Source organism: Myxine glutinosa, chromosome 5 (genome assembly GCF_964187855.1).
Source record: "Myxine glutinosa chromosome 5, kmMyxGlut1.1, whole genome shotgun sequence".
Lineage (NCBI taxonomy): Eukaryota > Metazoa > Chordata > Myxini > Myxiniformes > Myxinidae > Myxine > Myxine glutinosa.
In genome coordinates this window covers 194,151,814-194,175,505 of record NC_136265.1, presented here as the reverse complement: position 1 = coordinate 194,175,505, position 23,692 = coordinate 194,151,814, and the positions used below count along the sequence as shown (strand labels likewise).

The 23,692-nt window shown below is 44.9% G+C and overlaps 1 protein-coding gene across 3 annotated transcripts in view; it reads right to left on the bottom strand.

Moving 5' to 3' along the window:
- LOC137428285 (spectrin beta chain, non-erythrocytic 1-like) overlaps nucleotides 1-23,692 on the bottom strand; it is a 261,054-nt gene that overhangs the window by 101,433 nt on the left and 135,929 nt on the right. For all 3 annotated transcript variants that reach the window (XM_078779311.1, XM_078779310.1, XM_078779312.1), the window contains 4 exons: nucleotides 7,873-7,964; nucleotides 4,018-4,098; nucleotides 3,818-3,933; nucleotides 3,565-3,677 (listed from right to left, as the gene is read on the bottom strand). In XM_078779311.1, the coding sequence (XP_078635437.1) occupies nucleotides 3,565-3,677; nucleotides 3,818-3,933; nucleotides 4,018-4,098; nucleotides 7,873-7,964 (402 nt within the window). The remainder of the gene's footprint in view (nucleotides 1-3,564; nucleotides 3,678-3,817; nucleotides 3,934-4,017; nucleotides 4,099-7,872; nucleotides 7,965-23,692) is intronic.

The window sequence follows — 23,692 nt, the reverse complement described above, 5'->3', positions numbered from 1 at the left end:
GGCCGGTTCACGGAGCACAGTGTATACAAAAATTAACGGTGCTCTTCAATGTCGGTTACATCACAGTATCATGAAATTCATTCTAAAATCATGTTTATGTACAAATCGGGCATCATATCTGCATTGTAACACACCTCTGGGTGGCAGTTTGCAACACCTCAAGGATGGAGCTCTTATAATATTGCAAGCTTGGATAAGCTGATGGGTTGAGCATTTACCTGTTCTCTTAACCTAGCAAACTGATTACTGTAGAGCTGCATTGCACTCAGGATGGGAAAGAGAAACACCACCTTCATTTTAAAATGAATAGTTTACTTATAGGTGTACCTAATGGCGAGAACAGAAACAAAACAACACAAGATAATGAATAACCAATAAAACCAATCAACTGCAATGCTGTGGGCCTGTGGGGGAAAGTAATGAACAATGGAAGGAATAAAATAAAATGGGAAGGAAGGATTAATCAGTGAAGAAATAAGAAAATGGATCAGGCCTGAAGGAAAATGGTGGGAGCAGGAGCAAATGGTAAGCGAGAGCCCAAAAGAGTAAGTTAAGGGAAAGGTGACCATTTGTCGGCAAGGATGCTTGAAGGTTTGGTGTGGTGATGACAACCCTGAAGCCATCAATGGCATGTCAATGATAAGGTGGTGAAGCAGCCTCGTACACGCAGGTGGTAGGGAAACGACAGCGACCATGGCACGCAAAACACCACAGTGGTGACATGGACTTGGATGCACACAGGTGACAGCCAGACAGAAGTAGCACATTTGCACAGGATCTATGGCGTCGGGTGGCACGCTACTGATCCAAAGCCCACATTTCATCTCCTTATTGCCCTCCACCCACAGAATCCGCACTTCTCCCACTCTTCCTCAACTGTTTTTTACCCTGATAGTTCTTATCCCAATTCTCCCCTTCCAAATTCAATCATCTCTCTGAATCTCAATCTCAATCTGTCACTCACACTGGCATGTCTCCTCAAATTCCCTTCCCATGCTCTACCTCCAGCCCCTGTTCCACCCAGACCACAAATCAGTTGGGTGGCTCAAGCAATGATAAGTTTGAACACGCCACAGAATGCTTCATCCAAATGGATGTTCAAGTGCCCCGGCATACCCCAAGAACAGCGGTTAGTGGAAGTTGAGTGGAAAAGTCTGGAATAAATTAATAACGAACTAACAACATTGAAAAAACAAACATCTGCTGGTCATCTAAAACTAACCCTGCATGGCCCAATAATGTAATTAGCTACTTCCTTAACAAATTCATCCTGACTTAAGTCATACACAGTATAAAGGAAACAAACTACTCCTACTTGTTTAATGGCTCCAATGACTCCCACCCACCCAATTACTTCTAATTATTGTGGGATCAGTCGGGAACGGTATTTGGAACCAAGTCTTTCGCAAACCAGTTGGCTCAGCCCGATGTTCGAATGGCCCTGACAGGGGTTTAGAATTTAGCCAGGGTTCGGTGATAACTCTTTGCTCCGTAAAGGACAATATGGGATCTTTAATATCCACCAAAACCGGCAGACATGGTGCCTAGTTTCCCATCGATCTGAGAGCCAGTGCACACAGCGATGCCTCTCCCTGCCCGAGCAACACCAGGATGATAGTTTATAGCTGCGATAAGATTCGAACCCCGACTATGTACAGCTCACAGACGAAAGTGCATGTACCTACAGTCACGTGAAAAAGTAAGTACACCCCATGTAAAGTTTTGACTTTTTCAGCATACAGCTATTTGATCTTCATTTCAACAATATTGAGAGATAAAGGTGATATAATATAACAAATATCATGAAACATTTACATTTTGTAGTCCATTGTATAAATTAAATAAACATAAATGCAAATTTCGCATGTGGAAAAAGTAAGTACACCCTTGGCTCTAATAGGTGGTATTGCCCCCTTTGGCCGAAACAACCTCAAGTAGGCGTTTCTTATAACTATCTACCAGTTTCTGACATCGACTGGGAGAAATTTTTGCCCACTCCTCCATGCAGAATTATTTCAGCTGTGCAATGTTTGAGGGGTTTCTTGCATGCACAGCTCGTTTCAAATCCCCCCACAACATCTCGATAGGATTTAGATCCGGGCTTTGACTTGGCCATTCCAGAACCCTCCATTTCTTTCTTTTCAGCCATTCCTTGGTGGATTTACTGGCATGTTTAGGGTCATTGTCATGTTGCTAGGTCCACCTTCGGTTGAGCTTCAACTTTCCGACAGATGGCCTCACATTATCCTCAAGCACCCTCTGGTACAATGAAGAATTCATAGTGGATTATATGATGGTGAGCTGCGCAGGCCCTGATGCAGCAAAGCTGCCCCAAACCATAATATTTCCACCACCATGCTTTACAGTTGGTATCAGGCTCTTGTGGTCAAATGCTGTCTTTGGTTTTCGCCAAACATGTCTTCTGGTACTGTGGCCAAATAGCTCTACCTTTGACTCATCTGTCCAGAGCACATTGTTTCAGAAGTGCTGGTCTTTGCCTAGGTGTTCATTGGCAAACTTTAGTCTTGCCCTGATGTTCTTTCTGGACAGCAAAGGATTCCTCCTGGCACACCTCCCATGTAGATCAAATTTGTGCAGCCTCTTTCTAATGGTAGACTCGTGCACTTTGACATCAACAGTGGCAAGATCTACCTGTAGGTCGCGTGATGACATTCTGCGATCCTTAGAGACTTCTTTCAGCATCATGCGGTCTGCTCTCGGGCTGAACTTGCATTGTTCAGGCCTGGCCTGAACAAGTTGGCAGTTGTTTGGAATCTTCTCCACTTGTGGATGATCTTCCGGACAGTCGAATGATTGATTTCAAATTGTTTGGAGATCTTTTTAAATCCCTTCCCAGACTCGTAGGCATCCATAATTCTTTCTGAAGGCCTCAGAGAGCTGTTTTGATCTCGTCATGGTGATGCTGCACAGTGCACACTTCAACAACAAAGAGCAAACCAAACTAAATGTCTGAGGTTTAAATAAGACAGGTTCCTCCAAGATCCTCTCTAACGATGTTCTAATCATTTGCACCTGAGCTGGTGCGCCTGATTCAAATTTTAGGTATTTGAAGTAGTGATAAATGTCGGGGTGTACTTACTTTTTCCACATGTGAAATTTGCATTTATGTTTATTTAAATTATACAATGGACTACAAAATGTAAATGTTTCATGCTATTTGTTATATTATATCACCTTTATCTATCGATATTGTTGAAATGAAGATCAAATAGCTGTATGTTGAAATATGTTGAAAAAGTCAAAACTTTACATGGGGTGTACTTACTTTTTCACGTGACTGTATAGGCTATTCTGCGAGTACTGTAATTTAAACTAACGGTATAAAGGAAAAAATCACCATTTTCACAACAGCATAATGGTTTCACTTTCAATTTTGGCCAAGTTGGAGAACAGTTAAAATTATAAGTATAATGTTCACAATTCAAGCCTTTGCCTAAAGATGAATCCATCTGTAACGAGCCACAGCGCCTGGAAAATGTCAATGTATCTTAAAACTAATTGTATAATGTTAATGTGGAATGATGCGACAATTAAGGCACTTGCCTTCCCGATGCGCTTGCCTTCTACGGCCAATGCCTTCATCTTGCTGAAGTAGTGATAGTATGATACAACGTAGGTCATCACTGACTTTTCATCCGGTTGTTCCAAGTTAACATCTTTCAGGCAGTCCCGAAGAAAAAATGCAAATTTATCATCAACATTTTTCAACTTGACTTGTCAGTTTCAAATCTATTTCTTTGATCCAAACTTAACTTCCCAGATATTCATACTTTGCTTAAACAGAAAGTAAAACTACCTTCAGGATCAAGCAACTTGGTGAGGCCCAAGTCTTGTTCAGCCACAGAAAAAGCATTCTGCAAATTCTTTTCTGGAGTGGATTTCTTGAGGGTATCAAAGTCAATGAGATCTGGCCTGTGGGAGAAAATGCTGATTAGGACCATAATCAAGTGGGTTTAATTAATTTTTAATGGGCTTCATCATGTCATGTTAGACCACCTGTGCTTATGAATTAGAGCATTGAACGCAAGCCCATCTCTCCAGCTGGTGGTGAAGTTCTTGATCCTCACATTTGAGTACCTACAGAAAAATATAAATAATAGAAAAGTGGATTATCTCATCAAAATTCACATCCAGCCATGTTGTTTCCTGATATTGCAACCACATTTTAATCTAAGGAGATTTACAACCAAGTTACAATCCAAACTACAATACAGAGAAGGAGCAGCAAAGGTCCAAGCAAGAAAAGAAATTAGTAATACTTTACATGAAATTATAAAGAAACAACAAGCATTAATATTGAGGCATTCCTTGTTCAAAGTGAGTGCAACTTTGGTGGTGTATTGATCTCGGTTAACTCTGGTCCTCAAGTGGTGCGATTAGACATCCCACAGTGATTCAACAGTCTGTCAGTCAGGCCTCTGGGATGGACACAGCAGATTTTCAACATTGTTGTACTCAACCCAATTCTTAACAAACAAGTATGGTGAGGTGCATTGCCATGTTGATAGACAGAAAGGTGCTCATGCTAGCCTTGTATCAACGACACAAATATGCTTCCAGAAAAATGATGCAACCAGCAGCTACAGGCTGCATACGAAACAACAACAACCTTTCCATCACTTTGGTAATGGTTTATCTTGGTCTCATCTGCCCATAAAACTTTGTTCCAGAACTCACTTGCTTACCGCTGTAGTTCTTGGCAAATTCCAATCTGTCCTTTCTATATTTGTTTTTTTTAATACTTCCTACACATCTGCCCCCTACTCGAATTCAGCTCTCCTGTGTGGGGTATTAGTTTGACAGAAGCACAGAGTGCCGAGATTGAATGAATACAGAAGCATGAAATTTACTATCATTCATTCATTTGCTTGTTAAAGTGGACATCTCTTTGGCCATTCTCAGAGAGCCTCCTCAGCGTCGGCGAGTCTGGCATTTCACTCAGGCCGACTGGCACGATCTTCAAGCAGCCATCAATCATCTGGACTGGTCTCCCATCTCTACTGCCTCTGACATCAACTCTTCCTGGGAATTCTTCCAACGTAAACTGCTCTCTCTCTCTCTCATGCACAGATTTATCCCACCTCGTCTTCAGTTGTCATACCCTTCCTCCCATTCATGGTACCCTGAATCTTGTGGTGAGGCAGTTGCCCTGAAACAACTTGCCTTTGCCTCCTGGAAGGCTAATCCAACTGAAGGTAATCTCATTTCCTTTCACAAAGCTTGGAACAAGTGTGTGTCTACCCTCAGGAGAGCCAGGAAGCAATATCTCTCTACTCTCAAGACAACTCTCAAACCTGTCTCCCTCCTCCAAATCCTGGTGGCGTCTTGTCAAATCCGTTTCTGGTGTTTGTTCCCCCTCCATCCCCTCCCTTACCTCAAACGGCTACACATCTGACTCCGCACGTGACAAAGCCGAATGCCTCAACTCTGTGTTTCACTCAAAATCTTGTGTCCCAAACCCATCTCTCTCTCTGTACTCTGATGGCATACACATGCACCTCAGTTTATCTTGCGATTTGATCAAAGATGGCTGACTGATAAACTGGCGTCCATTTTAGTTGTAAAAATCCTGATATTGACCACATCCTCAACAATTTCTCGGACATGCATTTACCGAACTTGTTGAAACATGGCACACAGAAAATGAATGAAGTGTTACATATGCCCGTCCTTTTTTTTCGAGATCAGGTCCAAGATGGCCGACTGGCCACCATTTTGTTACTTAAATGTGTCCCCAACCATTTCTTTACAAGCATGGACTGATTTTGTTCAAACTTGGCACAAAGACAATACATCAGAGTATACCAATGCAGAACATTTTGTTTTGTAATCCGACCAAAGATGGCCAAATTATGGCCTTTAACTCCGTACAGCAGAATTATTAAAACCATGGGGTCTATGATATTTTATGTCTTTTTCTTCTTGTTAATCATGTACTATTGGAATGTACCTTTTGACACTTTAGACTGCTGACACCCCTTAGACCTTTGAAAACCCTTTAAGAAACCCAAGACCTTTTAAGACACCCAAGACCCAAAATAATCCGACGATCCAAAATAACCCGAGCACCCCAAAATAACCCGAGGACCCAAAATAACCCGAGGACCCAAAATAACCCGAGGACCCAAAATAACCCGAGGACCCAAAATAACCCGAGGACCCAAAATAACCAGAGGACCCAAAATAACCAGAGGACCCAAAATAACCAGAGGACCCAAAATAACCAGAGGACCCAAAATAACCAGAGGACCCAAAATAACCAGAGGACCCAAAATAACCAGAGGACCCAAAATAACCCGAGGACCCAAACACCCCGAGGACCCAAACACCCCGAGGACCCAAACACCCCGAGGACCCAAACACCCCGAGGACCCAAACACCCCGAGGACCCAAACACCCCGAGGACCCAAACACCCCGAGGACCCAAACACCCCGAGGACCCAAACACCCCGAGGACCCAAACACCCCGAGGACCCAAACACCCCGAGGACCCAAACACCCCGAGGACCCAAACACCCCGAGGACCCAAACACCCCGAGGACCCAAACACCCCGAGGACCCAAACACCCCGAGGACCCAAACACCCCGAGGACCCAAACACCCCGAGGACCCAAACACCCCGAGGACCCAAACACCCCGAGGACCCAAACACCCCGAGGACCCAAACACCCCGAGGACCCAAACACTCCGAGGACCCAAACACTCCGAGGACCGAAATACTCTGAGGACCCAAACACTGTGTGTGTGTATTGGATCCCAGTCACAACTGCCCGCAGCTATAACGTGGCCTGGAATAAGTGGCCCATCTAGTTATTGGTTCACGAGTTATCAAGTGACCACTATATTCGTCATGTGTGTGCATCTGTCTGTGTGTCTGTGTGCCTGTCTGTCTGTCCGCAGCATAACTACCCGATTATATCACCCGATCTTGATGAAACTTGGGTGGGAGGTTGACATCATGATCTAGTTGTGTCCTGCCGAGAGTGGGCGTATTGCGCCCATTGTGGGCGAAGCGACGCCCGAAAAAGATGTCTTTTTAGGGGATAATCGAGTTAAAGCTACATCTTCTCCGAGGGGTTTGGTGGAATCTGACAGGGGTTTCGATATTTGGTTAGGCCAATGTCATGTGTCTAGCCCCACGGAGCTCGATTTTTCATTATTTTTTTCATTTTATTTATTTATTTATTTTCATTTCATTTTTCACCGAATTTTCGGTATTGTGTAGCTAACTAACCTCATAACTGATTATACATTATTTTCTATCTCATTTCAAGGTCAGTAACCTTCGTCTTGACATTTCCGGGCCTGGCCTGTCCGGGCCTGTTTCGGTTAATATAGTCCGTCCTTTGTCATTGATACCGCTCGCTCGTGAACCATCGTCGTCTCCTGACTTGTTATTGCTATTATTATAACTAATTACTATCTTCTGAGTTCCTTATTCGTCACTAGGGGGAAATTCTGCAGTTTAGCCGAATGGCATTTTACTAATCACACTTTGACCATTGTGTGCTGGCATCGTGGCCAATTTGTGCTAGTACCTCAGCAAATGTGTTCTGGTACCTTGGCCAGGAGTGTGCTGGTACCTTGGCCAAATTCCAAATCTATGGCTAATGATTATTTATTTAAAGTGTGCTATAGGTGGCTAAATTGTGCCATAGGACAAACAAATGTGTGGAGAAGACGGGACACAGACAGCATCAACCTCCAGGCAATGATATCACAATGGAACTATTGATGTTATTAATTAATGATTGGATACATTTTTCTTTGAAGTGTTTGGCATTATATTCTGGTACATCGTGTGGCCTCATTCATATTGCTGAGCATTTTCTTTGAAAACATGTTGCTTACTCCTTGGTTTTCATTTGACACCAGAGTAGTAGCGCATCTTTGGCTGACTTCCTTTCTGTGTTATCTTCAGTTTCTACGCTTATGTCTTGAATCTAAATAGAGAAAATGAAAGAATTAGTCACAGCTTAAATAAAGGACAAGAAATGAATATACATGAAAAAAACACTTGTCCTTCATCCCACAAAGAAACTAATATGCATTTACCAAAAATGTTAATACAATGCCGAGACTCATGGAGTATGCTAGAACATATAAAATAAGAAAACAAAACCGAAAGAAAACAGTGAAAAGAAGAGAAATACACGAAGAGCGGAGTAGAGGGATACAACAAAGGGGCACTTGGAGGAAGAATGGACGAGGGGAATAATAAGAGTGAGAACAGGATGGGACACACAGGGTGAACAAGCTTGGTGGAAGCTTAATCACAACAAGAAGGGGGTTGAAAGAACTGGAAGGGAAAACCAGGAGATGAAACAACAATGAAACAATAATGGAAGCATGGGTGGAGGGGGAGGGAAGAAAACACAATAACCTGGAAAGGATGGGGTGGGCTTCGGGAGGGTTAATGAGGGTAGAAAAGATAATCGGTATGGATGGGAGATGACCTGGGGAGGTTAAAAGCCATCTGGAAGCCATGAAGGGAAGGATTGATTGAACAGACCGAGGAAGTTGACTCCAAAGTTGAGAGAAAGGAGAAGTAAATGAGTGGAGGCAAGAGGTGAGCCTGGATTTTGGAAGTGTCAGGAGAAATGGGTTACTGTGAGAACTTGTGTGCCGTGGAAAAACCAGGGACGACGGAGCACAGAAAAGGTAGAGGATGCAAGATGAGAGAAGAGGTGGTAGAAAACAGAGGCCACCCACCTGTCTGTGATGCAGGAGTGACACCCCCAGCGATTCAGCTTCATTGCAGGAGATTCCATTGGCTTTTGAGGGTCTTTGTCTCCACAAACAAAAAGGGCAAAAGAAGCCCCAGAGGATTTGTCAAGGTTTTGTAGCAGCGACCATGTAGCACCGGGTTTTGTCAGGTCAGTCTTTTGGGACTGCCATTTGTAACACGTAACCCAGGCTACCTGCCACATGGTCAGGTTGCCGGCGACTAAACTGACACCCCTCAATGGCTTTGCTACTGGGGAGGGTGATTGCGACACCCTGGCAGGACCAAAAACAACACCTGGCAAAGGGCGGATGAGCTCTCACAGGGAGCCAACGGCCATCCAAGTAAGGAGGTGGTGTCTACTAAAAAACACCTATCTGGATTGGAGCAGTTCAAGTCATACCAAAGACTTCAAAAATGGTATGTGCTGCCTCCTTGCTTGAAAAGGATAGAGCACGGACAATCGACAATCACAGTTGGCATCCATGGGGAGGAGGAAATGCCCCGCTGAGTGCAGTGAGAAAAGCAGCGCCATTGTTATGACGTCGCTGTTATCCAGAGTATCCCGGGAAGTGATGGTTGTGACAGCACTTCCCGAAAGCTCAGTGGCTATGTCAAGTGTTTGTCTCGTCAGTATGTCCGTGTGTGTGTGTGTGTGTGTGTGTGTGTCTGTGTATGTGTGTATGTATGTGTGTCTGTGTATGTATGTGTGTGTGTGTGTGTGTGTGTGTGTGTGTCTGTGTATGTGTGTATGTATGTGTGTCTGTGTATGTATGTGTGTGTGTGTGTGTGTGTGTGTGTGTGTGTGTGTGTGTGTGTGTGTGTGTGTGTGTGTGTGTGTGTGTGTGTGTGTGTGTGTGTGTGTGTGTGTGTATGTCTGTGTGTGTATGTCTGTGTGTGTATGTCTGTGCGTGTATGTCTGTGCGTGTATGTCTGTGCGTGTATGTCTGTGCGTGTATGTCTGTGCGTGTATGTCTGTGCGTGTATGTCTGTGCGTGTATGTCTGTGCGTGTATGTCTGTGCGTGTATGTCTGTGCGTGTATGTCTGTGCGTGTATGTCTGTGCGTGTATGTCTGTGCGTGTATGTCTGTGCGTGTATGTCTGTGCGTGTATGTCTGTGCGTGTATGTCTGTGTGTCTGTGTGTCTGTATGTATGTGTCTGTATGTATGTGTGTCTGTATGTATGTGTGTCTGTATGTATGTGTGTCTGTATGTGTGTCTGTATGTGTGTCTGTATGTGTGTCTGTATGTGTGTCTGTGTGTGTGCCTGTGTGTGTGCCTGTGTGTGTGCCTGTGTGTGTGTGTGTGTGTGTGTGTGTGTGTGTGTATGTGTGTGTGTGTGTGTGTGTGTGTGTGTGTGTGTGTGTGTGTGTGTGTGTGTGTGTCTCAGCTCTATTACGACTTAGTCCATGCATAAAAAACCCTAAAAAACTACAGGATCATTATATGGAAGGTGTGAGGAAGGGGTGCCAGCCCTATATCAAGCTGTATATTACAGCTACAATATGTCTACTACAGCCTTGTAATATGTAAGAAGTTCAGATTTGCCAAAGAAAGATTTGGCACGACGTAGGATGCCAGTTCGTGTCTGGCTTTGGATAATTCTGATTTGTGTCCAGTCCAATAATTCTGATGTGGTTTGCCCAAGAGAGATCATAGCTGATGGTAAGGACAAAAAGTTGGAGGGACTGAACTTCTTTAACTGGTTTTCAAGGAAATATTTGGGAGGGTTAGCCAGATGGTCCTTTCGGAAAGACAGAATGAGAGTGTGATATTCGCCACGGGTTTTAGACAAAATCCCAGTGTTGGACCAACCCCTGATTCTATCAAATTCTGCAGAGAGGGAAGAGGATGCTGCCAGCCTACCTGAAGGAAGACATATGCTATGTCAGAGGATGGAGTTATCAGCATGAAATAAAAGAACGGTTTTTTTCCCCAAGAAACAAAAAATGCTGATGAAGATGAGAAAGAGGACTGAGCACCAGACAACCCTGCTCGACAGGGAGAGCAGATGAGAGGATCCCTTTGAGAGTCAATGCTGCCAGCTGAGACTTTGGAGAGGAAGTTGGTGTGCGAAACTGCCAAATGATATGCCCAGAGAGATGGCCCTGATCTCATGTCTAAGATTCAGGGCTTCTGTTTATTGTTGGGAGAGCAGCAGAAGCATGTCCAGAGTGTAGTGACCAGGATAAAAAGCAAATTGATGGTCTGAGCACAAGATGTTGGAAAATAGGAAGGATTTCATGTCAACTGTCATGATGTATTTCATTACTTTGCTTATAATTATTGGAAGCTAATAGTCCTGTAGTTAAGAGGTTGTGGTTTTGCACTCTTTTGTGTCATGCAGTGATGTTGGATAACTTACAAGTAGACGTATGTTATCCTAGGGTAAATGATCGGTTAAACATAGCAAAAATAAGACATACAAGAGCGGCAGAGGAGGGTTCCAAGATGTGGGCGCTGATGCCATCTGATACCATTGCAGAATCGGAGTCGAGTTACAAGAAACCCCTCCACATTCTCAGGTAAGAACGATAATGTCCAGGAGCAGTAGGGTCCGAGTAGGTAGGTAGAGGGAGTGAGGCGTTGGATATGCAAGATTTAAAAGCAAACACCGAGTTGAAACATTCGACCTTTTGTTCAACTGCCTCAACAAAGAATTAAAGTGAACTTGGGACAATGATGCAGATGAGAGGGAAAACCTTATGCATGAAAGAAAACAAACGTTAGTAAAAGAATTCCCAGGCACCATCAATACTAGGGAGAGTGGAGGTGGAAGACCAAACCTGAAGTGAGACAGCAACTTGCAGACTTTTCCAGTCGGCCTGAGTGAACTCCACGACATTGCGGCACGAAAGAGGCTCTTTGACAATAGTCAGAGGTGTGTGGACTCTCACAAGAATATATATATATATATATACTAGCCGAAAGCACCCAGCATTGCCCAGGTTCTTTTTGAATGAATTTACTACTATAATTCAGCTTTTACTCGCGGCCGTAGAAGATTGACTACTATAATTCAGCTCAGTTTTTAATTGCGAAATGGGCCCAGCCCAGCCGATGCGGCCTCGACCGGCCTCGCCACCTAGCCTATAACCTTCCTGGGGCCCGTCCCGACATTTTTGGTTCTTTTTGAATGAACTTACTACTATAATTCAGCTTTTACTCGCGGCCGTAGAAGATTGACTACTATAATTCAGCTCAGTTTTTAATTGCGAAATGGGCCCAGCCCAGCCGATGCGGCCTCGACCGGCCTCGCCACCTAGCCTATAACCTTCCCGGGGCCCGTCTCGACATTTTTGGTTCTTTTTGAATGAACTTACTGTAAAGTATCTCGACAAACTGCGATCAATTGTCGTACGCGTTTATTCACTCTGCCGATCAAGGCCCGATTCACAGCAGCGCCATCCGAGCTCTGGCGTAGGGATACAACCCGGTCCCGGTGTAGGGATACAACGGTGAACATTTGCACTGCATACATGACATCCTCCCCTTTAAGTCCAAAATTACCAAGAGCAATACGTGCTAGATTTCCAGAATTGACATTTCAAAAGCAACATTTCCAAAACATGTGAAAATATGTGTGCAAACGGTTATGAGAATAATGAAAATACGTGAAAATAGAACATGTGTCAACGTGAAAAAAAAAACATCTTCAAAGATTCAACCGGTCGGGTGCTTTTCTCTCACGCATTGAGCGTCGCGGTGTACCAGTGGATACAGAGTCCGAGGTGATTCCTTTGGGTCGCGGTGTACCAGTGGATACAGAGTCCGATGTGATTCCTTTGGTCTCCACGAAGGGTGTAGCGTTTGCAGAGGTTTTCGGGGCATCCGAGCCGGCTGGAGCGGCCACGACGATCTCCGGCAGTGGCGGGTCGAACTGTTGTCCTGACTGTGACGATGCTACAGGCTCCATCGACTCACAGTGACGGTAGGTTATGTGGTCCTGATGTCGACGAATTTCGCGGCCGTCCTGCAGGCGAATCACACTGGACAGTGGACCTGGCTTCTCGATGATGTCTCCCGGTAGCCACGTCGCACCTGCACCAAAATTTCGGGCAAACACTGGATCTCCAATGTTGATACATCGACTGTTGGACGTCTTATCGTGCACCAACTTTTGATTAAGCTGGCTCTGATAAACATTTGATGATATGTCTGGTTTGAGATTGTCAAGTGTCGATCTCAAGTGTCGTTTCATCAATAACTCAGACGGAGCTGCACCGGTTGTTGATTGTGGCGTGATGCGGTATTTGAACAGGAGACGAGACAGCTTTGTTTCCAGGGTTCCCTCCTGAAGTTTCTGCAATCCGGATTTGATGATTCCCATGGATCGTTCGGCCAAGCCATTTGAAGCCTGGTGATGTGGGCTGACAAACTTATGTTTGATGCCGTTCCGACGTGTGAACTTGGCAAACTCAGTACTGGAAAAACACGAACCGTTATCACTCACGATCATCCTGGGCAGACCATGAGTGGCGAAACAGCGTCTGAGTCTTTCGATGACAATGGCTGACGTAGTACCACGCGTCACATAGGCATCAATCCATTTTGTGTGCGCGTCCGTAATTATTAGAATCATGCTGCCGTTAATAGGCCCGGCATAATCGAGATGTAGGCGATGCCACGGTTCGCTGGGCCATTCCCAGGGATGCAGTGGCGCTTTCGCAGGTGTATTCCGGGTGCTCTGGCAGGGGTAACAATGTCGAACATGATGTTCGATATCAGCATCAAGATTCGGCCACCACACATAGTTTCTGGCGAGTGACTTCATCTTCACAATCCCGGGGTGACAGTCATGGATTTAATCCATGACCCTGGAACGCAGATTTTTCGGGATCACGACACGACATCCCCAGAGTAGGCAACCATTTTCCACGCTGAGTTCGTTTTTACGTGCTTTAAAAGCCGCAAAATCTGGGTCACCCTCAGGTAGCAAATGCCATCCAAGCTGTACAGCCTGGACAGTTCTGGACAGAACGGGGTCTCGTCGAGTATGAGTGCGGATCTGGCCGGAATCGACAGCACAATCTTCCAGATGATCCATCAGTGCGATAATGGATCCTGGTGTAGGCGAATCATCAACGGATTCTGGAAGGGGTAACCGACTCATGGCATCTGCATTTGTGATAGACGAACCGGGCTTATAACATATGGTGTAGTCATAAGCAGCGAGAAACAGGGACCAGCGGATGATCCTGGGCGGTAGTGTGTCAGATGTCGCCTTAGTTGGACCAAACAGACTGATCAGTGGCTTGTGATCAGTGCGAATCGTGAAATGATGTCCAAGAAGGTACTGGCGAAATTTGCCGACGCCGAAAACGATTCCCAATCCTTCCTTGTCAAGTTGGGAATAGTTTTTCTCTGCCGGGGACAACGTTCTGGATGCAAATGCAACCGGTCTTTCCGTACCATCAGGCATCACGTGCGATAATACACTCCCCACTCCATACCGACAGGCATCGCATGTCAGCACAAGATCCTTCTCTGGATCAAAATGAACGAGAACATTGGACGATTTGAGCAGATCCTTAGAGGTCTGGAATGCTGATTGTTCAGTAGACCCCCAGCTCCAGGAGACTCCTTTCCTCAAAAGCCGATAAAGGGGGCCCAAAACGTCGGTCACATTCGGGATGTAACGACCATAGAACTGAAGCAAATCGAGGTATGACTTCAATTCGGTCACATCTCGTGGAGAAGGAGCATCCTTGATAGCTCGGACTTTCTCATCTGTCGGGTGTAGACCCTCGGCATCAATCGTATGACCCAGGTACGTGACTGATGGCACCATAAACTTGCACTTGTCTCGACGCAAACGTAGATGTAGTCATATCTTCGAGTCCAAAATCTTCTTCAGAACTCTCTCCAGGTTCTGTAGATGTTCCGCGTCCGTACGACCAGTAACCAGAATATCATCCTGGTAACAAACGACGTTGCGTTCGGCGGCAAACAAACTGTCCATGACACGCTGATAAATTCCAGGTGCAGATTTCACTCCAAAACTAAGTCGGTGGTACCTATACAACCCACGATGCGTGTTGATGGTAAGATACTGTTTCGAATTCTCGTCCAAGCAGAGCTGTAGATAGGCGGATTTGAGATCGAGTTTCGTAAAAGTCTTGCCTCCCGTGAGACGAGCATAGAGGTCTTCGATCCTCGGGATTGGATATTTATCCAATGAAGAACACCTGTTCACGGTCATTTTATAATCTCCACATATGCGGATGGACTGGTCCGATTTTATGACCAGAACGATGGGCGCCGCCCATTCGGCATACTGGATTTGCTCGATGATCCCCAGATTTTCAAGATGATCCAGTTCCTTGTCAATCCGCTCACGCAGGGCGAAAGGGACTGGGCGAGCCCTGCAAAATATAGGATTGGCATCCCGGTCAACCCTGAGTTTAGCCGTATGTCCTTTCAAGGTTCCAAGCTCATCCTTGAAGACATCCGGGTACGTATCCAGCACATTTTGGAGTGTGTATGCTGCGGTAGGAGAAACGTTGGCTGCCTGGAGTTGATGAATGCTTTCCCACTTCAGTCGAATTATGCTCAACCAGTTCCTGCCGAGTAAGGAAGGGCCCTTTCCAGGAATGACGATCAGGGGTACGTGAAACTCACGGTTATCGTAGCCCACCGTGACATCACATGTACCGCAGGGAACAATCTTCTCACCTGTATAGGTGGAGAGTCCATAGGTAGTAGGTTTCAGATGGGGTCGGTCAGCATCACTCCACAGGTTTGTGAAAACAGCATGGCTGATGAGCGAGACGGCCGCACCAGTGTCGACCTCCATTTGCAATGGTCGATTGTTGACGACAACATTGGCAAGAAGAGGGTCCCGCCTATGGTGAGAATCAATATGAAGCAGGTCATACGATTCTGAGTTGTCGGAAACAGAGCTCACCTGGTCAAGCTCGGGTTCCTCCGAACCGATAAACTGATGAATCTTGTCAGCAGCTTTTCCTTTTCCCGATTTGCGAGTGATGCAAGCTGGAGCAATATGGCCAGTTTTCGAACAGAAATGGCAGGTGGCATCTTTGAACCGACACGTCTCCGGAGGGTGCTTTCCGTTGCACCGAAAACAGTTGTTGTGGGTTTGAGACTGCACTGGCTTCTGACGAGGAGCCTTGTTCCAACGTTGTGGCTGAACATGATCCAACCGATTCACAGCAGGGCTGGTACCAGATGAGCGAGTGGCACCGATGCTTGTAGCGTTGCGTTCAGCACTTTCCATGGAAATGGCGGTGTCTCTGGCATTTTGGAACGTCAGTCTTCTCTCAGCAAGCAGGCGTCTACGAGTGCGGTCATCGGACATGCCAACCACCAGCAAATCACGAAGCATGTCATCGATCGTGTCCCCAAACTCACACAGATGTGACAGTTTTTTGAGGTGTGCAATGAAGTCTGCGATCGACTGACCTTGCTGCTGTCTGCACATGTAAAAATTAAACCGACACAGGATGACTGAAGGAGATGGGTTGCAATGTTCCTTCAAAGCGGCCTTGAGCTCTGCATACGTGAGCTCCTGGATTGTCCGAGGCCGAATCAGGTTTTTAACGAGTGTGAACGTCTCACCTCCGCAAACGGACAGGAAGACGGCCTTCATCCGGCCTTCGGTCGCAATGCCGTTCGCCTCGAAGTAGAAAGACAACCGCTCAGAATACGTGTCAAAATCCCCCTCATGAGGGTCGAATTCATCGATATGGCCGAAAGATGTCATGGTCTAGATGTTTATCCTCGTCGCCATGTAAAGTATCTCGACAAACTGCGATCAATTGTCGTACGCGTTTATTCACTCTGCCGATCAAGGCCCGATTCACAGCAGCGCCATCCGAGCTCTGGCGTAGGGATACAACCCGGTCCCGGTGTAGGGATACAACGGTGAACATTTGCACTGCATACATGACACTTACTACTATAATTCAGCTTTTACTCGCGGCCGTAGAAGATTGACTACTATAATTCAGCTCAGCTTTTAATTGCAAAATCGGCCCGGCCCGGCCGAGGTGGGCATCGACCGGTCTCACCACCTAGCCGAAAACCCTCCTGGGGCCCGTCCCGACATTTTTTGTATTGGAGGTTTCCTCCTATCTTTCACTGTTCAGGAGATTAGCTTGAGCAAACAAACAAACAAACAAAAAGGTTCTTTTATATACTGTATATAGAACAAATATATATATATATATATATATATATATATATATATATACACACATACATAGTAAAACCTTAAATATCGGGTGGGTTTGAATATCGTGGTTTTGGGTTTAATTTCGAACAATTGCGGTTTTTGAGCTTAGGTGTGTGATGGTTATCTCACATCACAAGGCTTTAGCGCATCATCAATAATTGAATGGTGCCAAGTGGAAAACGATAGTCAAAAGCGATTATTTTTATTACTTGCAAAATCGAAGACTAAGTATATTGGTCGGTTGCGTTTGTTATTACTTGGGGAGAATTTTTGTTTTTGACAACTATGTTGATCACTCTTGTTTGTGTGTTTGTGTGTGTGTTTGCGTGTGTGTTTGTTTGTCTGTCCGCTCACTTATACTTGTCTACAGGTCACAATTTTATACTGATCTTCACGAAACTTCACCAAATGGTGGGGTTGGTGGTCCGACAGAATTATATTTATTTTTGAGGTCAAAAGGTCAACATAGGCCAAAGGACCACTTTTCTTCAAATTTCTAAAATCCTCAATTTTCATCCGATTGACTTGAAATTTGAATAGGATTTACATATCGGCTAACAAAATTCAACAACCAACTATTTTTGAGATCAACATCGGTCACATGGTCAACATCGGCCAAAAGGTCAACCACTTTTTATCACATTTCTAAAATCCTCAATTTTCAACCGATTGACTTGAAATTTGAATATAATTTACATATCAGCGAACTGAATCCAACCACCAACATTTTTTCAGATCAGCATAGGCCAAAAAGTCAACATAGGCCAAAGGTCAACAACCTTTCCAAATTTCTAAAATCCTCAACTTTCATCTGATTGACTTGAAAACTGAATAGGATTTGCATATCAGCTTACTGAAACCAACTACCAACTATTTTTGAGGTCAACATCGGCCAAATTTCTAAAATTGTCAATTTTCATCCGATTAATTTAAACTTTGAAGATGATTTGCATATCAGGTCACTGAATTCAACCACCAATTATTTTTTAGGTCAAAAGGATGCTCTTCTGAGTGCCATTCTACTTTGTTCTGTTTTGCCAAGTGTCACTCTATGAGTGATTTTTAATTTGTCTATCTGTCTTGTATTTGGTTGGTCACTGCAGAGAGGGAATAGGCTATGAGCCAAGGGGGTTGGTCGGTACCATACAGATGGAGTAAGGCTCATTGTGATTTTTAGCAAGATATATGTCCCTAGATATGAAAAAAAAGTGATAGCAGTGTATAACTCTCGGCCATCTCTGTGTTATCACCCGAAATATTATTATACGCCCGCTTCGCTTCGCCAAAAAAATGTGATATTTGCTAAAATTGGAATAAATATGTTTTTAAGGACCACAGAGTGCCAATAATTTGCATACTGGATGCCAACTAATATAGTAATAGAAATATAGAACATTTGTGGGGGTTATTTATCAAAATATTGATATAATGACAAAAAATGTTAAATTTAGTGAAAAAGTGGTCGAAATCGCTTCGAGTTCAGAATTCACATTGTACATTTTTGTCAATATTTCAAAAATGAAAACTCCCAGAGTAACATTTGACCCCTCAAAATCTTCGCAAGGAACCACTGCATTGGAATATATCATTACTTTGTAATATGGTGGTTGTTTGGGGCACATATTTTGGCAAAGTTCAAAATATGTTCAACCATACCCCCTAATTTTGATATTTTGGAACGAAACATAGCTTTTGAACATTTTAGGTTTATTCGTCTACTACTTTTGGTATCTCAGTGTAATTTTTGGTATTAGCTAGTATCCTAAAGTAGGTTTGTAACATCAGCTACATTATATTTCACAATGCATGCAAACTTGCTCCACACTCTAGGTTTATCATGATCTCTCTAACAAATACGATCTCGATCTCGATCTCGATCTCGGCACTCTGTGGTCCTTAAAAACATATTTATTCCAATTTTAGCAAATATCACATTTTTTGGCGAAGCGAAGCAGGCGTATAATAATATTTCGGGTGATAACACAGAGATGGCCGAGAGTTATACACTGCTATCACTTTTTTTTCATATCTAGGGACATATATCTTGCTAAAAATCACAATGAGCCTTACTCCATCTGTATGGTACCGACCGGTCAATTTGGGGGGTCTGGCTCATAGCCTAGAAGCTCCTGATTGACACTGCAGAGAGGGAAGAGGTGGAAGCTCCTCCTGAAAGGTTGAATTGGGTTTGTCACTCGCCTACAGGTCACAATTCTAAACTGATCGTCATGAAACTTCACCAAGTTTTAGAGGTCGTCCAAATTGAGAAGCCTATTCATTTTGAGGTCAAAGGTCATCTGGAGGTAATATTCCTAAAATTGCCATTTTTCATCCGATTGACTTGAAAATTCAACAGCATTTGTATATTGAGTCACTAAATTGGGAAACCAACTATTTTTGAGGTCAAAAGGTCAAAGGTCAACTCAAGGTCAAACTTCCAAAATCATCAATTTTCATCTGATTGACTCGAGCTTTGATGAAGATCATCAACTTTAATCTTGAGGAAATGGAAAATTTGCTGGATCAATGGAAACCCTTTTGGGGGGGTGGGGGGGGGGGGGGTGGATTTTGCAAGTATCGTGCTGTGCATGACGTCTTCTTGTTTTATTTAATCGCTGGTTTGCTGAACTGCAGAATGATTTATAAAAGAAATATTGACTGATTATAAAGGAAAATGATTTTAGAGATGAATAGGGGAGGAATGGTGTGGGAGAGGGTTCAAGTTTATTTTTCTTTGAATGCTTACTCAGCCATGTGCTGTGTGCAGGAAGGGTGTCAGCGTGAACTCCATTCAATGTACAATGTGTGCTGAGTGGGTTCATCAAAAATGTAGTGGTCTGAGAGGGTCATTAACCAGTGTGGCAGCTACATTCAAATGTAAGGTGTGCACAGAGGGAGCTGCAGATGGAGGAAATGTTGAGTTGGATCTTGGAGACGGCGTGAAGCTGGAAGGTGTGAAAACATTTTGCTACCTCGGAGACATGCTGAATGGAGAAGGTGGATCAGACTCGGCAACAGTTGCTAGAGAGATGTGCATGGAAGACGTTTCGGGAACTGAGTGGCGTGCTGACGAGGAGGGGAGTGTCGTTGAAGCTGAAGGGAAAGGTGTATGCTGCATGTGTGAGAAGTGTTATGATTTATGGGAGCGAGACATGGGTAATGAACGTAGAGCAGCAACGTAGGCTGGAAAGGGTGGAAATGCGAATGGTTCGGTGGATGTGTGGAGTATCGTTGAGAGAATGAATGAATGAATGAATGAATGATCGTTGCAAGGCCATTTTTCCCCGCTAAAGCGGGGGTTAGCCTTGCGGGCCCCATGACAATCATGGTTCCCTGTTTGAGGCAATGTTTTTATGGCCGGATGCCCTTCCTGACGCCAACCCTTGGTTACGCTCTTACGATGCGCAGGGATACAGTGTGCCTATTCTGAATCGGGGTACACACCGTGATCATTCATGCCAGGAAGCTGGCACTCAATTTGCCGACCTCGGAAGGATGACAGGCTGAGTCAACCCCCCTGGCGTTAATTCAGCGATCGACCGGGATTCGAACCCAGGATCCTAGGATCCCAAGCCGGCACCCTAACCGCTAAGCCGACGCCAGGTTGAGAGAGAGGAAGACAAATGATGAATTGCGAAAGATGATGGGAATAGAGCCTGTGATGGATGGTGTGAAGAGAAACAGGTTGAGATGGTTTGGTCATGTGTTGAGGAAGGATTTTTATTTTTTTATTTTTTATTTGTATACAAGATCGAGGCTTGCGAAAGAGCTAACATTAATCACACAGAAAGACAAACCGACACATAAAACATATAACATGGGGAGTGGTAGACAAGATGGGGAGAGAGGGGGAAGGACACAAACACGACATTTGAGAGCAGGGACATCGAAAGAACTGTGGGAGGGAGAGGGCTTGGGGGGAGGTGGGAGAGGTATAAAACATATGGACACTGCGAGGCCTTCCAGAAAAGAAGTTGGAATTTCAAACAAAGTGGATCTGGGGTGAATTAGCGGGGGTAGATAAGATCAAGGTTTTGGATGGGGGAAGATAAGAGATGGTGGTGAACAGCTGTTTTAAAGACCTGGAGGGAGGAGTGGGATTGAAGAGAGTGAGGGAGTTTGTTCCAGAGGTGGGAGAAAAGAGGAATGAAAGAGTGAAGGTGAATAGAGAGCCTAGATTTCAGCAGTTTAACCATCAGAGGGTTGCTGGCAGATCTTGTGCGACCTGTAGGAATATTTGGGGGACAAATCACAGAGAGAGCTGGGGGAGCAAGGCCGGAGAGGAGTCGGTAGAAGACAGAAAGACCACCAAACTGCCTGCGGTGAGTGAGTGAAAGGCCCTTGGAGATAGCTTCAACGCAGGAGATTCCAATGATTCTGAAAGCTTTGGTTTCAACAGCGTGAAGCCGAGCTCGGTGTGAGGCAGGAGCACCAGCCCATAGGGGAGAACAGTATTCCATTGAGCTGTGGATGAAAGCCTTGTATGTGGTGAGGAGCTGAGGTGTGCCAAGGAAGGACTTCGCACGACGGAGGATGCCCAGTCGGTGACTGGCTTTGGAGGCCAGCTTGGAAATGTGGTTTTCCCAAGAAAGACCATGGCAGATAGTGAGACCCAAAAGCTTGAGCGACAGAACTTCTTGGAGTGAAAGTGACTGGTTGAGAAGAGTGATGGAAATGAATGTAGAAGGAAGTAGACGGGGAAGACCAAGAAAGACTTGGCTAAAGATGGTGGAAGAAGAAATGCGGGCAAGGGGGTTAACAAGGGGAGATGCAGAAAATAGGGCAAAATGGGGAACATTGTCATGGGGACCGCAAGGCTAACCCCCACTCTCGCAGGGAAAATGGCCTTAAAATGCATGTTGTTGTTGTTGTTGTTGTTTGCTTATTCAGCTTTAACACAGCAGCAAACTTAATTTTTAAAGTCAATTTATGGTTATTTTACATGTTTCAATTGTAATGTTTTTATTCTTGATTGGAGCCTACCTACCTCTATATTTTCTCAAAGGCCAGGAACCTAACCCCCTGATTCCCATAGGAAATTACTGCCGGTCTTTCCGGTCATGGGCGAAAGCATGGAACCCTTACTTTTTGTTGTTGAAACAAAAAGGCCACCTTATCATCATTGGGTTAATGCTCATTCATGGATTGCCGGTGTCGTGATCTCGTGTTGTAATGACGTATGTGGGAAGAGGGAGGGGAGTGGGGGGAAGGGGGGGTAAAGCACCTCCTCCCCTTTTCCCATTGACATACTACCGGTTGAACATCTGTTACAACTTTTGTTTTGTAGTGTATAGGTAGGGTTAGCTTGTTAGTCAGCTTGGTTTTACACCATCCCTTTCTTGATGTCTTTATTAGAGTGTTGTATTGGGTTGGGAGATCAATCGTTTCACTTGTTAACCTCCCTCCTAGTTATTTTGTGTGCCAGGCTTTTTTTTTTTCTTTTTTTTTTAAAAAATACTGAATCGAGGCTCGTGAAAGAGCTAACATTTATTTCACAAACAAATCAACCAGACAAACAAAATATATAAAAAGAGGGAGCGGAAGACAAGATGGGGAGAGAAGGGGAAGCACACAAACACAACATTTGAGAGCAGGGAGAAGTGTGGGAGAGGGCTTCGGGGGTGGAGGCGTGGGAAGGGGGGGGGGGGGGAGAGGTATAAAACACAAGGGGACCAAGGACTTCCAGGACAGAAGTTGGTATTTAAAAAAAAAAAAAAAAAAAAAAAGTGTTGGATTTTGGGTGAAATTAGCGGGGGTAGAAAAGATCAAGGTTTTGGATGGGGGAAGATAAGAGATGGTGGTGAACAGCTGTTTTAAAGACCTGGAGGGTGGAGTGGGATTGAAGAGAGTGAAGGAGTTTGTTCCAGAGGCGGGAGAACAGAGGAATGAAGGAGTGAAGGTGAGCAGAGAGTCTTGATTTTGGCAGTTTAACCATAAGAGGGTTGCAGGCAGATCTTGTGCGACCTGTAGGAATATTTGGGGGACAGAGCCCAGAGAGAGCTGGGGGGGGGGGGGGGGGGGAGGCAAGGCCAGAGAGGAGTCGGTAGAAGACAGAAAGACCACTAACCTGCCTGCGGTGAGTGTGAAAGGCCCTTGGAGTTCGGTTCATCGCGGGAGATTCCAATGATTCTGAACGGTTTGGTTTCAACAGCGTGAAGACGAGCTAGGTGTGAGGCAGGAGCACCAGACCAGAGGGGAGAGCAGTATTCCATAGAGCTGCGGATGAAAGCCTTGTATGTGGTGAGGAGCTCAGGTGTACCAAGGAAGGACTTCGCACGACGTAGGATGCCCAGTCAGCGACTCGCTTTGGAGGCCAGATTTGAAATGTGGTTTTCCCAGGAAAGATCATGGCAGATAGTGAGACCCAAAAGCTTGAGTGACAGAACTTCTTGGAGAGGATTATTCAGAATTCAATAATCAATATTCAGGATTCAATAATCAGTCATCGATATTTCGTGGGCGTGGCACTCAGGATGCAGGTTCCCCCCAGGTCAATGTCATGCCCCCCCCCCCCCCCCCCCCCGGTCTGTACTTGGTGCCCTGCCATGGCTGACTGATCTGCCCTACCCAGCCGTCATGCCCTTTTGTGTACATCCAACCGTGTCTTTAAACCCCTACCAGTTTCAGCAGCATATGCCTGCCGACAATCATTGCAGATGGTACTGTAAACCACTTCTGACTTGTCATCCATTGGAATAGGGTCTTTCAGTTTGGTGATTGCACTAAGGATGGTGCCTAATGGTTTGTAGGCC